Source organism: Paecilomyces variotii (genome assembly GCF_004022145.1).
Source record: "Paecilomyces variotii strain CBS 101075 chromosome Unknown C8Q69scaffold_13, whole genome shotgun sequence".
Taxonomy (NCBI): Eukaryota; Fungi; Ascomycota; class Eurotiomycetes; order Eurotiales; family Thermoascaceae; genus Paecilomyces; species Paecilomyces variotii.
The window spans coordinates 507508-524283 of NW_021167152.1; the positions used below are offsets into that span (position 1 = coordinate 507508).

The following is a 16776-nucleotide window of genomic DNA, read 5'->3' on the forward strand; positions in this document are numbered from 1 at the left end:
GGATTCGACATTATTACTGTTTGCAGAAATTCAGCGTACAAAGAAGTCTGTAAGTGATCTAACATATCATCCATTTGCAGAATGTTCTCTGATATCCTAATTAGAGGATAGAACCTGCTAGAGATCGCTAGGATGTAGATTCCTTGTTATCTCAAGAGGAAGCGCAGAATCTCGGATTTTTTCCTATTCGTATTCCACTAGATATTCCCTTTCAGCCAGCTGACTAGCACATACGACCATAGGGTGTGGAAAACAGGGCTTCCCGTCCGCTCAGCCGTACTTAAGCCACACGCCGGCAGGTTAGTAGTTGGGTGGGTGACCACCAGCGAATCCCTGCTGTTGTATGTTTTTATTTTTTTTTTGCTGCAAAAGCAAGCATTATTTAGATAGTAGATGCTGATAGCCATCTGCCTTTGCGAGTTCAATCAGCCCATTGAGTTCCGGTCCAAAGTGGACCTGAAATGTTGCAAGGAGATCGGTGACAGCATAACTCGGTTGTGATAGCCCAGTCACGGCCTGCTCAATTGTTGGAATGTCCTTTGGCCAACGGTCTTTCTTTTTATATCCAATCTCAAATAATCCATAACGGTGTAAACGGCAGCGGCCCTCGCTCAAAACCCAGGAGCACGGGAGAACCAGTGCAGCACCTCTGTTAATCATCATCCTAAGCGCCATAAGGTATGCTTCCTTATTGGTGGCGGAAGTATGAAAACCCCTCTGCAACCATTCTGCTACTGAGGAAAGAAAGAGTGCCCAGACAGAGACGCCTTGATAGAGACCGTTAGGGTCCGCTCCAAAAGTAAGAACCCGGTGCAGAAGGTCGATGTTGGGGACTTGGCTACCGATATTTAGGAATTGTTCTGTTGCGAACCTTGGCCGGAGAATATAATCTAAGATCGGACGACCTTTTTTGGCTTGGACTTGGTCTTCAGTGAGATATGCCATGCAGTAAGCCCGCATGTCGAAGTCGATTGCCAGTGTGAGAAAATTGCTTTTTTCCTCCTGCCAACTAGCCAGCACGAAGTCAATGTACCAGCCCGGAGAAGACGCTACATCATAGCATGAGAAGGCCTCGATAGCTGGCTGGAGTATACGTGCAGCTCTGATGGATACTGCTGCTTCTTTCCATTCGGGAACTGAAAGAGCACTAACAAGATAGCTTGCTATCCCTAAGGAGATACTGCGGCCGCATTCGATATTTTGTAGCGCTAGAAACTGTGATATCCTGGCATTAATGATCAACATTCTCGCGTCGTATCGGCCCCCAGTATATTGGTGGAGTAGACTCTGGATGTGTGGGAAAAGGAGAAAGTCCCGGCAACACCGATGGAAAAAGTCGACTGTAAGCATGAAGGGGCGAAGTAAAGTGGGGCTATCAAAGACATGTGAGTATATTGACGGCTCAAATTTCCGGCCTTGATAGAGCGAAGTATCCTGGAATTCTTCTGTGGACTCTTCATCAAATAAGTCAAAGAAACTGTCAGGGTTGTATGTGCATTCAAGTAGGCCCATGCATCGACTGTTGAGCCGCCTAATGGTTGAGTCTAGGCGAAACCTCAATGCTTCACGGTCATTAATGGAGATTTTGTCATGCTTGAAGGAGTCTGCTAGTGCGAAATCAGGGCTCGATTCGTCGGTGAACGACAAGTCAAGTAAACGGAGAGGATGTAGCGCGACAAAGTCGTGTTCTTCATGTAATGCAGTCTGCAGGATGATAGACGCTTCTCGCATGTGCTGAGGGTCAATTGAGGAAAACAAGTGTTTGAAATAGTCATTCAAGTCGGCGGGTATTTCTTCGAGCTTCCGGTACAAAGTGCGAATGCCATCTCCATCCCGCATTGCTTTGAGCAAATCGCGAACCACAAGCCGTACCCATAAAAAAACTCCCTCGGCCTTGTCTGTGACCGCGAATATAAGCGCTTCTGCAGCCTTCTGATCACAACGAAGCAGATATTGGAATCGTGGATTGTTGAGGAAATTTGCCCGAACATACAGGTCGATATCGTCTCGCGTGAGATCCTCCAGTCGTATCTTAGGAATATCGCTGAAACTGTCTTGGAAGATATTCCAAGGCCTGCTTGATAGAAATATCTTCACATTCCCTGTGCAGGCTAATCTTTTGAATATTGCAATAAGCTCTTGACGGATCTCATCCGTGCCTTCGTACTGGGGATGATAACTCGTATGATTTCGGGAAAATCGGCGTGCACTGCGTGGTCATTGTAACATTGCCTACAATGGGCTCAGTGAAAGCGTCAAGCGCTTCTCAGTCCCTCAAAATGAGTTTCAGCTCTATCAAACTTGCCTTGCTTGTTGGTATTTGCGGTGCGGTCCCATTCAAGAAAGATGGGTCCGAAATTGTACTCGGAGATGTTATCATCAGTGAGACGATTGTTGAGTTAGACTACGGGCGGCAGTACCACGGTAGCTTCGAACGCAAGGATTCAGTACTTGACGTACACGGTCGACCAAACGAAGAAATACTTGGGCTTTTGCAGCGCTGGAAAATTCCAGCCATTCTCGAAACCTTACGGCATGGACCCATGGGGCATCTGAGATATTTGCTGCAACGCCTGAATATGGACTATCCGGGCGCGAGTCAAGACATGCTTTTCCAATCTGATTACATACATAAACATCGTGGACACTGCATGGGATGCAGTGACACTGCAGGGACTGTATGCAAATCCGCTCTCACCGCATCATGCAGCGATACCCTGTGCGATGAGAGACAATTAGTCACTCGATATCGGTTGGAGGAGGCCGCTAACTCAGGCAGCAAAATCCCGGATCTTAGTATACATATCGGGTCCATTGGTACTGGGAACGCCGTCATAAAGTCAGCTCGGCATAGAGATCAGCATGCACAATCAGAGGGTATCATTGCTTTTGAGATGGAGGGGGTTGGTGTTTGGGACAAATTTAACTGCCTTGTCATCAAAGGCGTTTGTGACTATGCAGATAGCCATAAAAGCAAGGTCTGGCAGGATTATGCGGCTGCTTCTGCCGCCGCGGTTGCAAAAGAGGTTTTGAAGCAATATGTGATGCCACAAAAGCTGCCACAGAAAACGATTCCCAACGGTGAGCCCCCATGGCAGACTTCTAAGTATTCGACTAATTGGAAACAGACTCGGTTCGGGAGCTCTTTTCCCCCTCCAGACAAGACAGTTTCCGAGATGTTCACAGTTTTCATATGTTGACACCAAGATATTCCTTTGATAGTGCTATCAATGATCTTGAGGAACACTCTGTAAAAGATCCGTATAACAGACACGCTCAGCAACGAATTTTAGCCAGTCTCCAGTTTCCCCAAATGCAAGAACGCGCACAGAAGATTGAAGCAGCCCACGAGCAAACATATGAGTGGGTTCTACGATCCCAGGACAAAAATGTGCACACGTGGGATGACCTGGTCACATGGCTGTCGTCGAGCACCGAAACAAGATGGATTTACTGGATATCCGGTAAACCTGGGTCCGGGAAGTCTACTCTAATGAAGTTTTTGGGAGAGAGGCTTGATGTCCAAGAACACATGCTCCCATGGGCTCAGGGCTGCTCTGTAATCCGGGCGTCTTACTTCTCTTGGAGCCCGGGGAATGTACTACAAAAATCTTTGGAAGGTCTTCTGCGTTCTTTGTTGTTGCAAATTCTTAAACAGAAACCGGGTCTGATGTCAGAGGTAATTGATGATATGAGATGGAGCGCCGCGCAAATGCCTTCAACCACGCTAGCTGATTGGAACAACTTGGAACTATTTTCTTCTCTTCAAAGGTGCATTTTTAGTCTACAGAATGTCTTCATCAGAGTTCTGTTCTTTGTTGATGGGCTCGACGTAGTAATGGCGGCAATCATGCCATATCTCATCCATGGCACAGAGAACAGCGTTGGTTTCGCGGGGTAGCGCACATATTATCGCTATTTCGAAGCCATCACGGCTCAGCGGACGGTATTGAGAGTTGTTCATAGCAGTAAGCGTAGGCTCGGGGAATCTATCCCATATATTCAAGGAACTGGGTATATCCATAAGGTTGAATTGTGTTGACAGCTTATCACTTTCCAAGCAACAGGTCGTGACTTAATCTCGTGCCGAACATGTGTTGCTGCAGCAAGCGGGAAGAGTAAAAGAAGACTACTTATTGGCTTGAGCCACGCTGCCCATCGCTACGCTAAGAACAAACTACATACGCTGACCTCCGAGTTCGCTTGCACTATCCTATTCACTAACAATGGCCAATAATCTGCCATTTGAGCTACTATCTCAAATTGCGGCATATCTACATGCTGATGATTATCCCCTTGCTGCCTATACCGTTGTTTGCCGGCACTGGCAGACAGCATTCGAATCATTTATTTATTCCAACCTGACCGTGTATAGTGAAACCGTTGAAGATCCGGAAGCCTACGAAGACAAGATTGAAGTTCACAGCAAATTGCGCGAAATATGGAATACGGCAACGTTCAAGTATCCCTCTAGACCCGCCTGGAGTAGAGATGATCAAAACGCGAAGAAATCCAGAAAGCCTCTCTCTCTGTCTCTGTTTACAACTCTCACATCTGGCGCCAACGCCACCCGCCGAGCCTGGATTCGGCACTTGAAATACAAAGTTGTTGTCCCGTTTCTTATCGAAGATTGGAAGGCAATCAAAGGGCAACACTACAACTACAAGAACCCTACTCGAGAAGAAAATAACAAGGCATTCCAGTCAGGTGTGATCAGATTATTCGAGATACTGAAGTCCTGGAGCCAAACCCATCGGCTCTCGTTGGAATTAGGTCTGTTTGGACGTGAAGTATGTGGAGAGCCGGATACCAACGGGCAATCCCACGCCGGTGATTATGACTGGGATTATACAAACGGGCGTACTACTGCTGTCCAACCCTATAGAGCCCGTTTCTTGGATGATTCACTGAAGTTTCCAAGCGCCTTATGCGTTGATAGACTCCTTTTCCTGAACGGTGCTGATCGAGAGGGCGGGAATAGAAATCATCGCATATGGGCTAGCACAATATTTGAGATCGTTGTGCACTGTCCTACGCTCACAGAACTGGACCTCGATCTCGACGAATATATTCGTCCAGATCATGAAGGTCTCATTAAACAACGTCGTCAAGGTAAGAAGTCCTATATTAATGTTTGTGGTATAATATTTTTATAGCTTGATCTCTGACGTGATTGACACATTTATTTCCCGTACCTAGATGTGGCAGAAGGTCTCAAAAGGTTGCCTGATACTTTAAGAGTGTTCAGGTACAAGAATCAGACAGAGTTGAACTGGAAGGAAACCATGCCTGCTTTGAACGTTTTGCCGCCTTCCGGAACAGACGCACTGTCTATCAACCTGCAGGCCTTGAGCTTCCGTCTTCGAGAATTGAACGTAGAGCAAACTGCACTATCGCTCGATTTTCTATGCCCCTTGAATAGAGATTTGAAGCCGATAGGTGACCTATCATCTTTATATTGGCCACACCTCGAAATCTTGAACTTTGAGCTAGTTCCCCGGTTCACTCCATCAGGTACGTTGATATGTTCTTCTTATTCACCTAGCAAGATCAGCACTCAGAGTTTCGTCAACAAAACAGGTGAATGGTTGTTTCATTATACGGCGGAGCTTCAAGCTGAAGTTGCAGCAATTGACGATTGGAACGCAGAGATATGCGACTTGGAGAGAGGCTGGTCCTATCGGGAATTGATAAATTATGATGACTTCCATCGACTATTTGCCTCGATGGGCTATGCGGCACAACGGATGCCGCGTCTTTCCCAGATCAATTTTGTTGGCGATTTTGAATCTGAAAGCACATTTCACTTTGTCTATGATTCATCTACTGCGGTATTTACCGCCACCTGGGAATCATATTCGGAGTATCAGCCGAATGACCAGGTCGCCAGTGCCTGGGGCTTCCGGTTGGAGGATACGGAAGATGACGAGATGTCGCGAGACTACGGTGCGATAACATCTACTGTGAGATTCCCTATGTGGCCGCCACATAGGTAACACAATGCGCACCTCATCTAACATCATTGGAAAAAGAAACCGTGATGGGAAATCTGAAACACTAGCTGTGCACGTGGGCCGATACTTAGGAACAAGAGCCGGTAGCGGACAGATGTCCATTCATTTACATTGAGGCGTTGGGGGCCGAGTCTCATTGAGTTTAGAGTAAGTAATGTAACCCACACAATATCTCCGGGCAGGATTTCGGATGATAAGCTGGATTTAACGAGAAATATTGTGCATTAGTTGGTTTAATTATAGAAGTGTTCAATTGTTCTAGAAATTGTGGATCGAAACAAAATTATCAATCTTAATCCAGTTGAAATCCAACCCCGGGATCCAGAGTTCACCCGGTCTTAGCAACGCTGCTCGACGTCCTCGACTGTACCAGGGGAAAAGAAACTGATGACTGCGATTTAGGTGGCTCCAAAAGCTATTTCAGTAATACTATACTTTCGTCGATAATGTCTTACTTTTGTGCAGCCGTAGTTCAATAAATTCAACACGCCGCCGCGCACCGGCGGAGTATATAGCGGAGGGAACACCTACAGCGGAGAATTTTTCCAGATCGGATCTATGTTTACCAGCGTGGTTCCATCTACGCTGAACATGGCGTTGAAACTGCTATATTTTCGTTTATTTTTCTTTGTTCAGGCGTAAGATCTATCAACATCGAACTGGCCTGGTTACAGATATCTCCTGTCTGTCTTGATCGTTACTATACAGACACTTGTACTATAGTATATTCTACCAGGAACACTGAAATAGTCATTTTCTGATACCTTTCAACAATGGCTTCTGACAAGCCTTTTGACGCACAAGTTCTCATCATTGGCGGCGGGCTCGGCGGCCTCACCCTCGCTACAATCTGCAAGAAGACCGGTATCTCTGTCAAGGTCCTCGAGCGCAGCAAGCAAGTCAGTCCTGCGGGGGCTGGAATATCTCTCGCGCCTAATGCGCTGCGTGTACTGGATCAACTGGGTCTTTACAGTGATATCCTAGAGGAAGGCCAGCCCCTCAAGAAGATCCAAGTCCATCGCAACACTACCAAGTGGAGTGAAATCGACTTCCAGTGGACGGAGCAGGTGTTTGGATATCCTGTTATCTCGATCGAGAGACATCACTTTCACCATCTGCTCTATAATGCTGCCGGGGGCTCCGAGACTGTTCTTCTCGACGCTGATGTGACTGACATCGTCGAGTTTGGCGATGAGAAACAGCAAGGCGTACGTGTCAAGCTCGCTGATGGCCGCGAATTCACCGGTGAGGTGGCTGTCGGCGCAGATGGTATTCGATCCGTGACCAGAAGGATTCTTGCCCGGCAAGCGGGCTTGGATTCTATCAACTCCATTCGATTCACAGGTCGTGTGCACATGTCGGGTTACACTGCGCCGATTGAGAATCTAGGACCAGCGGAGCTTGGGGTCGGAAATTGGCTACTGTACGACAATTCGATCCTCACGACATGGCCGTGCAAAGACAACAGGCAATGGTTTATCGGTGTCAAGGTGTGTATTCAACAAGGTTGCCGATTTCTAGATGCTAACTGCTTGGATGTAACTACCTAGGCTTCCGAGCTTAAGCAAGCCGACCGATCAGTCTGGAAAGGCGCCACGAGAGATACCATCAATGATGTCTACGGAGATCACTTCCACCCTTTTGCAAAGTCGGGACATTTCCGTGACAGTATGTTACTGCGGACGTTGATATACTGAATAGAGTGAATCTAATCATCTTTGATAGTCGTCAATCGCTCGGAGCGCGTGGTCGCAAGCGATGTCTTTGAAGAGACAGACTTCCCTTCGATGTCATACGGTCGTGTAGCCTTGTTAGGTGACGGTATGTATTTATACACCCCACCTCTACCTCTTAAGCACCTCATTTGGCGTTCGATGGCGTATGGAACCGCACCGGCATTGTACGCGCAGAAGACAACCTTGCAGACATCTCAGCCCATTTTCTCACAAAATTTGCCTTTCTTGGGACCATGACTCGTGATGATATCGCTAACAAGGAGTCCCCAACCCAACAGCTGCGCATTCAATGACTTCGTTCTTCGGCCAGGTAAGGATCTACCTTACCTTTAACCAACACTCGGATTCCGCTGCTAACGACGTATTTCAGGGTGCTTGTCAAGCTATCGAAGATGCTACGGAACTAGGAAATATTCTGCATGCATACTTCACAAACAAGCAAACAGCAAAGAATATCGGCGCGCAATCTCCGCGCCTTGAGGATGCACTTGGAGAATACTGCACCAAACGCGAGGGCCGCGCTAAGGATCTAGTTACTTTCTCGAGCAACTACGCCAAGGTGCACATGGCGCGACTGCCCTATGGTTTGGGCCCTTTTGTGCGCAAGTTCGTTTATGCCTACATGCCGATCTGGGGCTGGCGATGGGCGTTAGAATGGCTGTACGGTTATCAGCCGATGATCGACGCTGTAAGTGGCCTTGTGGCTTTTCTTCCCTGACCAATCGATGAACTGTTTCGAGAAACTATTCTGGTGAGATTGAGAGCTCTGGCTAATCAGGTGCTGATGCTACGTTTATTTTAGTTGCTCGAATGGCCTAATGGAAAGGCTAAGGCTTAGGACCTAGGCGGGCCGAAGTAAGATGCGGAGAGTATGTGTGAGAATGTTATTGTGGTGAGCGTATTTAGGAGGCAATTGCCCAATGATTATTTCAAATTGTTGGTCTATGTTTAGAATAGAATAGAATTCTCTCCATGTTCTTGAAATTTGACTTTTTGAGAAGCTCCAGCATAGCCTTGGAACTGAGTATTCAATATCAATAGTTGCAACATGGAGGCTGTCTTTCATATCTCTGTGCCTTAGGCTTATTTTAGAAAAGTTAGAGAAGTCATTCATATTTCGGCCTCTATTTTACTTAGCCAACTCAATTGATATCGACAGTGGATCGCTTCTAAATTCTAAACAGTACATACCTCCTTCTACCTCCTAAGTGCCGCATGATGGTGCAATGTATCCATGAGTATAGACGCAGAAGGAATCAAGTACTACGTGATGTCACTCTCTGCTCGTAACTATTCACCCAAGGTGCCATCGCCTCCGATCCGATGTTCTCAAGTTAATCTGATCCTTGTGGGGGCCAAACGATGAGGTTGTTGCGGAATGTCGATCCCGGGGCCGATCAAATTAGTCTAGTCACTTCAAGTTAGTCCTTTCTCTTAGCGTCTCGATCTCTCGCAAATCGACGGACGTCTCGTGGGCACTGTCCAGATCCTACCGTTCGGAGGGATACGTATTATTGGCACCAGCTTGGTTGCTCCGCTCTCAGTTCCATTGACCTACGGATTTCGGAGGTATCTAAGATCCTGTCGCGGTGGTAATCAGATCCTCCGCGATTATCTTAGATAGATCGTTATGTAGCAGTAGGTATGATCCCCACAGCCCCATTCTCCGTGGCCTGAGCTGACTCCGAATGGGTTATCCGTGCCACTTCTGGCTCGTGTAATAATATCCGTGGTTCGTTTATCAGCTCTAGATTGTTCATTGCGGGTGGGGAAGACATAAGAAGCACTATGGAACATTCTGAAACGCTGACATAAGAACCTGGCTTTCATAGTTCTCCGCATGAACGGGTCAGGGAGATAGATGTATCAAGTAGCAAGCCGTATTTCTCGCATCGTGATCCAGTTCGGTTCGAACACACGGACCATCGGGCCAAAAAGGACTTCCGCCATGTCGGCGATCGGGAAGTTCGTCACTCCGCTTTGAATCGGTTTCAATTGTGATGCCGTACTTGCAGTCGAGGGCGTGTTCTTGTACAGGGTGTTGTGGGAATTACCGTGCGCTAGGTATTGCAGGCACATTAATTCAGAGCAGACAGACAAGCAAAAGGTATCTGGGCAGAATGCTTTGACAATATTAATAGGTCTGCAAGGAAGGCAAGACACAAATCTCATGTTGTGTGACTAATGCGGAGAGGATCCCGCATTCGTGGCCGCGTGTGCTGTATTGTCGACAACGCCGTCTCTGTGGCGATGATCTTCCGTGCTGAGGTTATCTGCACGCAACTACTGTGACGTGTGATTTCAAGTGGACTTAGGCCAACTGCTGAAGTATGTAGATGGTTCGCAGAAATCGAAATGTGTATTTGCGGAGATGGAGCAAGAGCCAGTTGATTGAACCTGCTCTACGGGCAAGATCATGCCGTTATGCTCGCCTCTCTCTAAACCACGATCGGCAGGTATCTTTCGAACTAATGTTGTCTATGCCTCGTGCTCGGAAGAGCATACTGCACTGCCTTGACTGTACAATTGACACAGCCAAGCTGCATATACCGCAAAGACCTCGGGCCAGATGCAAGGCAGCTGTTCTATATTAGAACTATATGGCGTCGTCGCCTAGCAAATGATTGCCCGTTGAATAGCACGAGGCTTTGCCACTAGACGACGCCAGTAAGTGCGGCAGGAAGGATTCCCGCCAGATACACCAATCGCATTCCTCTCCCCAGAACCCATGTTACTGGAGTATGAAGCTGTCCATCACAGAGCTCAAAAATCTGTCCCTTAGCCCCCGAAATATGAGGCTCCACATGCAGGCACCGCTTGGTACAGTATATTCCAGATAAGATATGGGGGTTGTGGCTTAGGACCCTTCCTGTATAGTACCAAATACACTGAATGCTTCTTACTGCTAGATCTGTCGTGATGAGGACACCCTTTGGCCCGTGAGGAAGTAGTAAATATTCAATGTCACAAAATACTCCTTGACTAAGACTTCATTTGGGCCCTTCTGGAAGCCTCGAAGGAATGTGGAGATGCCGAAGCAGCCGTAGATGAACGGAAGCAACCAAACTAACAGAACGGCAACGAGGTACCCAGATAGCCACATGGTGAGCCGCCAATACGCGGAATACCCGCACAGCCAAGCAGGATTTCGGCGCTTTGAAGTGGATTGAGGTACACTTTAACATTAGTCGAACCTTGGCCATTGTGTTTCTTTCGAGACGCTGGTTTGGAAACCCGCTCTCCTCGTGGGGTCTGAAATCCCTGTGGATCTCCCATGGGCAGTCGATCGCTATGAATAGACGTATGGGGTAAGGCCCGAGGACCAGAGTAAGCATCTAGTACCATATCAGAATACGAGTAGACAATTCTGAAACAATCCGTTTCTGGTGTCAGCTGGGGGGGGGCCCGATTGGTATCATAAGTGACATTGTTCTCTTATTTTTCCATGGACTTCCCTTGTGTAGCTCATGCATTTGTGCACATCGTTATTCCCAGAGGATTCCTCTTGTGTCCAAATTCTATCGGTCTTTCAATTTTTTATCCCACCTTGGCTTTAAATAACTCCAAACATCCACTCTTTAGACAGGAAACGTCGTGATCACCGTGAATTGTGCAGTATCACAACGCCTGTCGGTACGGTTATCGTTCCAACTGGACCATGGAAATGGCCTCACGAAAGCCGAACATGCGCCGGAGCTGTCACTTCTGTAGGTCTCGGAAGATTCGCTGTTCAGGAGAAAGCATCTGCACAGCTTGTCGAGAACGAAACATTGAATGCGTCTATGACCTGGAAGCATCCAAGGGACGCCCGAGAGGGAGCAGCACCCGATCAACAACAGGGCCAGCCTTACCTCGATTAATGGATGGAGGCTACGTATCGCCAAGCGGCTCACTCTTGATGAGCGATGACCTGTCTTCGAGGCCTGGCTCGCGGTCTGGTTCCCCGAAGGACTGCTTCCTTCTCGACGATCCTCCACGATCCGACATGGACATGACCAACAGCATTGCTGCGGAGCTCGAGATAATGTTCAAAGAGAACTTCGGAACCGAATGCGATGCACCGAAGACAAATACATACCAAGAGAGGTTCTCTGCCTTTAACGCGAAGGTTAAAGGCACTGAACGGTCAGCATCTACCGAGACACTCTCACCACGTTCTACACCCCTCAGCCCACTCAATTATCGTGGGCTGCTGTCTCTGTTGACACAGGACCTGGTAGAGACACTGGTAACCAAATTTGGAGGTCTGGGTTGTCAGCCCTTCTTTGCTGAAGAAGGAAGGTTCTTTACCGCTGGCATGGCTCAAGATTGTACTCCCGCCATGTTCCCTCCTGAGCCAACGGGCCCCAATCCATTGTCAGAGTACGATAGCCATCGTACCACTCAATTGATCGACGTCTGGTTTGCGATGCATCCCTTATCTGTCATGATCTCGAAGACATTGTTCCTCCGCGCTTATCGGAGCAATACGCATGATGAGATACTGCTTGCAACGATGCTAGCAGATGCACATTTCGCGTCAGGCGATGATACTTCTCGTGCTCGAGGGGAAAGACTGTTCGACTGGGCGTCAACGCGTCTTCGAGCTCGTACAGTCCAGCAAGCTGACCTTTCCACTGCTCAGGCGTTAATGCTTCTCGGGTGGCATCACACATGTCTTGGAAAAGTTCGCCGTGCCATCTGTTATATCGGGTACGCCGGTCGAGTGACAACGAAGCTGAAGAATCGATTGCTCGAGACACCGCAGAAAGGTCTCAGCAGGATCAACGGCATCGACGTCGGAGAAGTCGAAGAAGAGATGATTGGCAACATTTGGTGGATGACTTTCTCTCTTACCCTTTGGTCGTTTATCCAGATGGACATGCCCTTTTCGGACCTTCTACCAGCAACCACCTTGAGTGTGTTCCCGCCAATGGATGAAACCTGGTCTGTCTTGATCAAACTGGACAAGGCTGCCGACAACCTATCAACTTTGCGTCAGCAGTCCGCTACTATACGCGAAGTCTGGCTCCTTAGCCACATCACCTCTACTGCCGGTCATCTATATGCCATATACCCTCGATCACAAGAAGCGATGACGGTCCCACAATCCGTGTCATGGCAGGCGACGCTTGTCCAGCGACTGCGCGGCCTACACACGCGCCAGACAGGAATCGCTACTCTTTGCGCAGACGCAAGGGATGTTCTGCTCCACGTCGTTTCTCTCGTGAAATCGAAAGTCGACGATCCGCTGTCACAGGCATTGATGCTGACGGTTTACCACACTATGCTCATCCACCTTCTGTTTCCCCATTCGTATCAGGAACGGGCGGAGATTGAAGTCAGTGAGACATTGATGGATGACTTCACGATGTCAGCGAAGGCCCTGCTGAGTGTATTCCCAGTAAGAGAGGAGATGCACAAAGTGGCCAGTCCAGTCGTCGCTGGATCTCCCTGTCCATTCCCTCACTCCTATGTTCTTGGGCTAGATGCCTGCGGACGGGCACTGGACTATTTTTGCACACGTTTCCAGGAAGGCACCGAGGCAGAAATCAAGATCCTCTCTGAGAACCTGTCGGAGCTATTGCACTTGGCACAATCGATGCATGCCCTCTTCAAGAACGACGACGTCTTACTCCAAGACCGGCGGTGGAGAGCTGTCAAGAAACAATTGAAGAGCGTCCGCAAACGCGTGGAGGAATTCCATCGCCCTGGCCACAGCCGTACAGCCTCTGTCGATTCATATGCAACCACGACGGACGAGTCTCTTGTCCACACGTTGTCCACCGGCGCAACCAGCGCTGCAAGTCCCACCACAACACCTCTCCACGCCGGATTTGGGTCTTCAGTCGACTTGAATAATCTAAGTCCACTAATGTTTGACAATCCAATGATGCCGATGAGCGGAAGCCTTCCTCTCTCAGACGACGTGCCTTTCCTAGAGGAGGATGTCATGTCAGTACCGCTAAACGCGACTCTCAACGATCCCGCACATTCGCACGATCTCTGGCTAGGCTTCACCAGTGGATCGACCACCAGCGCAGCGGACCCAAGCTTCTACACCAGCGCCTTTGTTGACGACTTCAGCAGTGGCATAAAGAGAAGAAACATGAGCTACAGCACCGTCGACAACAGCGCTCACATGGACGCTCTCCACAACGACCCCACGTTCGCTCCCAGTATGTATCTGAACTTTGGCATGCCAACACCCGTCCCAAGCGAGATCGAGCACCCTCCTCGTAAAAAGGCAAGGGCAAATACGACCCCAGAGCCATCCATGTTCTCCGTCCCTTTCCACCCCGCTATGTCTCGAACATAAGAGCATGCATTCTACAACTCCTTTCCCTCCATACGAACTGTCATGTCATTCTACAACATCACATCATCTACCTTGATATATACCCGCGACACGAATAAGGCATTATGACGAGATATACGTCCCAAGGACAGATCCATGGCGTTTTTTTTTTTTTTTTTGTTTTCATCGTTTCCATGTCATGCTCTCTGATTACATTCTAGGTTCAGGCTCAGGATCAGGTTTAGGCTTCGTTTTGGGACTCTTGTTTTCTCTTGTTTTGGTCTGGGTCCAGTTGAAATTGGGATATGCGCACTGCAATTCCTTTCATCATTATCATCATCATGAATATTATGTCGTCTGTCTTTTTTCAGAATCATGTACTATTCAGAGACTGAACTGGACACTGCTTTCCTATCATAGATTGCATCGCAGTTACCCATATAGATTATATGATATGAAATAGAATAGAGATGTTGTTCACTTTTGCAATTATTCCCATTGATATAATAACTATTGATATAATAATATACAAAGCCATTGGACGACATAAATTACCTAGGTAGTGAACTGTTACAGAACGGGGCGTAGCCAGGGAGCTACCCCATGGAGGGGCACAGAGGTGTCAAGTGGCAGTATCCTATACCGCCTTAGGCTTAGCTAGTATTTAGTACACCTCTCCAACAGGAGGGGAGAATCCAAGCTTCTTTCCTCCTACTATACCGTTCCATGCCATGAACAAAACGTGGCCAGCTAGCTCTAAAGGGTTGTTCCTAGATAGGATGCCTGCCTTGTATTAGCGCTGGCACAGTCAGTGACTTGCTTTGCTATCTCACCTTCTCATTCGTACCATAGTTGCGGACTGAAAATCAACAGTGAGGTCTATTACTTCATTGGTTGGAGGAGATGTGACAGGGCTGGGTCCTGAATGGGTTCAGTGTTCACAGTTAGCTGAATTACTAGGGCCACGATCGACAGAGATCGACAGCGTGCATGATTGTACCATACTTTCGCTATTCATAGAAGCAGAACGGAGGAATTAAATTATCATTAGGACTGCTCTAAGCCTCTAACATGGGGGCCAAAAAGAGAACCGAAAAAAAAGCAAAATCTATGTAAAACGGTGGTTGATCAAGTCTCAAGAGCGTTATGCATGATTCAAGGGGATATCATCGATACAAGTAGACAGACAGGGCATAACAGTGCAGCTAGCGTGGAGTAGGCAGATTCTAAGCAGTGATGGTGACAATCTGGCCATGGTAAGAATGATTCTCCTTGATGAGCTTCTCAAACACCCAAAGACCGACATCATCTCTGGTGATGGTGTAGCCCACGGCGGGCTTTTCCTCCGTGCCCGCCTTGATCTTGTCGGTACCAATGCTGGGGCCATCCGTCAGCAAGCTAGGACGGACAATCACGTAGTCACTGATGGCACGCTCGCCCTCCGGGTTGGCGACCTCCTTGAGGATAGCAGCCTCCATGACCTTCTTGTCCTTGTGCGGCACCTTGAGCATCCAGTGGTACATGGGCATCATGGCGACGGGGAGATCGCGCTTCTTGTCACTGATGCCGGTGGTGCTGAGCGCCACGAGGGTCGGCTTAGGACCCGCCAGGCTGTTCAGGGCGCTAATGATGGTGGAGATAGCATCTTGGCAGATGGTCGGGTTGTCGAGAGTTGGCTTCAGAGGGTTGGTGAACAGCAGCTTGCCTCCAATGCCGGAGATGACAATGTCAACGTTGGCTCCGTCGCGGACGAGAGTCTTCTTGACGGCCTCAACATCGGTAACGTTGCCAGCGGTGATCTGGAGGTTGGCGGCGATGGCAGAGTCCGAGACCTTGCGTTCGCGGAGTAGATTCTCCAGCTTCGATGGGGTCCGCACCACTAGTAGTATCGAGTCAGCCAGTCAGTACGCCACTATGGGGATAAGGTTGGTTTCCACCATGAGGTGAACTCACGAGCATTGCACTTGTATCCAGCTTCGATGGCTGGAGCAATACACGAGATGGTACTGCCACCAGTCGCACCGAAGAAAGCAAGAGTAGGTTTGGGGCCAGCCATTGTGGATGATTGTTGTGAATGGTATAGTCAGTTATTTTGGGGTGTATAAAGCGTAATTTGTTTCGTGTTCTTCGATCTGGATGAAACTGGATAGAGAGAGAGAAAAAAAAAAAAAAACAGACAACACTGGGCTTCTTGGCCCCTTTAATAAGGGCATCTGGCCCCCTTCAAGCAGCGCTGGTCAACGCAGCCATGGACGCATCTGCTGCGCCAGGAAACGGCGAGTCTTTCTGCCCGGCGGGGAATCACGGCGCTTACTTAGTCGGGCAGAACTGAGCTGGTCGGCCTCATCAAAAGGTCCGAGTCGGGGCGGAAGTTCCCCAGTCCAACAACGGCGAGGATCTCTGCTTAGCGTGCCAGTCTATGCCTGTTCCTGCCATCGTCTGCATCCAGAGCATATCTCTGTATTACTGTTCGAACTACTCAGCTTCAGGTATCCCGTGTCTGCGCGGTCATTTCGGGATACTCGTCCCTGCGCTCTCTCGAATACCGCGTCTCTAACCGGGAGGCTCACCATGGCCCGTAAGCACTCTACGGGGCCATGGCCACAATGGCTGTGGATGGTCTCATCTACGAGCTCGCAGAGTAGGGACACAGAGAATACAAAGGGTGCAAGGTTCTCCGGCGATTTGAGACCATCCTCGTACCTCACCTCCGGATTGACTTGCACTGTCGGCTCGGGTTTCGAATCTC

The 16776-nt window shown here is 48.6% G+C and overlaps 6 protein-coding genes across 6 annotated transcripts; 4 read left to right on the forward strand and 2 right to left on the reverse strand.

The window, feature by feature from the left end:
• Positions 1-217: 217 nt before the first annotated feature.
• C8Q69DRAFT_98188 (hypothetical protein) lies at positions 218-2564 on the reverse strand. The gene is made up of 2 exons (XM_028634244.1): positions 2306-2564; positions 218-2209 (listed from the first exon to the last, which is right to left on the reverse strand). Exons 1-2 carry the CDS (start codon positions 2335-2337, stop codon positions 379-381), a joined length of 1863 nt encoding a protein of 620 aa, XP_028482088.1. The 5' UTR covers positions 2338-2564; the 3' UTR covers positions 218-378.
• Positions 2565-2574: 10 nt separating this feature from the next.
• On the forward strand, positions 2575-4139 carry C8Q69DRAFT_479186 (hypothetical protein). Its single transcript, XM_028631427.1, has 2 exons — positions 2575-3081; positions 3129-4139. The coding sequence occupies exons 1-2, from the start codon at positions 2580-2582 to the stop codon at positions 3899-3901; spliced, it is 1275 nt and encodes a 424-aa protein (XP_028482089.1). The 5' UTR covers positions 2575-2579; the 3' UTR covers positions 3902-4139.
• A 41-nt stretch (positions 4140-4180) lies between these two features.
• Positions 4181-6392, forward strand: C8Q69DRAFT_98232 (hypothetical protein). The gene is made up of 3 exons (XM_028634245.1): positions 4181-5112; positions 5200-5514; positions 5581-6392. The coding sequence occupies exons 1-3, from the start codon at positions 4227-4229 to the stop codon at positions 5994-5996; spliced, it is 1617 nt and encodes a 538-aa protein (XP_028482090.1). The 5' UTR covers positions 4181-4226; the 3' UTR covers positions 5997-6392.
• A 145-nt stretch (positions 6393-6537) lies between these two features.
• On the forward strand, positions 6538-8912 carry C8Q69DRAFT_479192 (FAD binding monooxygenase). The gene is made up of 6 exons (XM_028631428.1): positions 6538-7504; positions 7565-7682; positions 7740-7835; positions 8029-8060; positions 8121-8438; positions 8553-8912. Exons 1-6 carry the CDS (start codon positions 6788-6790, stop codon positions 8586-8588), a joined length of 1317 nt encoding a protein of 438 aa, XP_028482091.1. The 5' UTR covers positions 6538-6787; the 3' UTR covers positions 8589-8912.
• A 2335-nt stretch (positions 8913-11247) lies between these two features.
• On the forward strand, positions 11248-14551 carry C8Q69DRAFT_98325 (hypothetical protein). Its single transcript, XM_028634247.1, has 2 exons — positions 11248-13908; positions 14249-14551. The coding sequence occupies exons 1-2, from the start codon at positions 11409-11411 to the stop codon at positions 14488-14490; spliced, it is 2742 nt and encodes a 913-aa protein (XP_028482092.1). The 5' UTR covers positions 11248-11408; the 3' UTR covers positions 14491-14551.
• A 524-nt stretch (positions 14552-15075) lies between these two features.
• Positions 15076-16385, reverse strand: C8Q69DRAFT_479214 (hypothetical protein). The gene is made up of 2 exons (XM_028631430.1): positions 15981-16385; positions 15076-15906 (listed from the first exon to the last, which is right to left on the reverse strand). The coding sequence occupies exons 1-2, from the start codon at positions 16081-16083 to the stop codon at positions 15254-15256; spliced, it is 756 nt and encodes a 251-aa protein (XP_028482093.1). The 5' UTR covers positions 16084-16385; the 3' UTR covers positions 15076-15253.
• Positions 16386-16776: the final 391 nt, after the last annotated feature.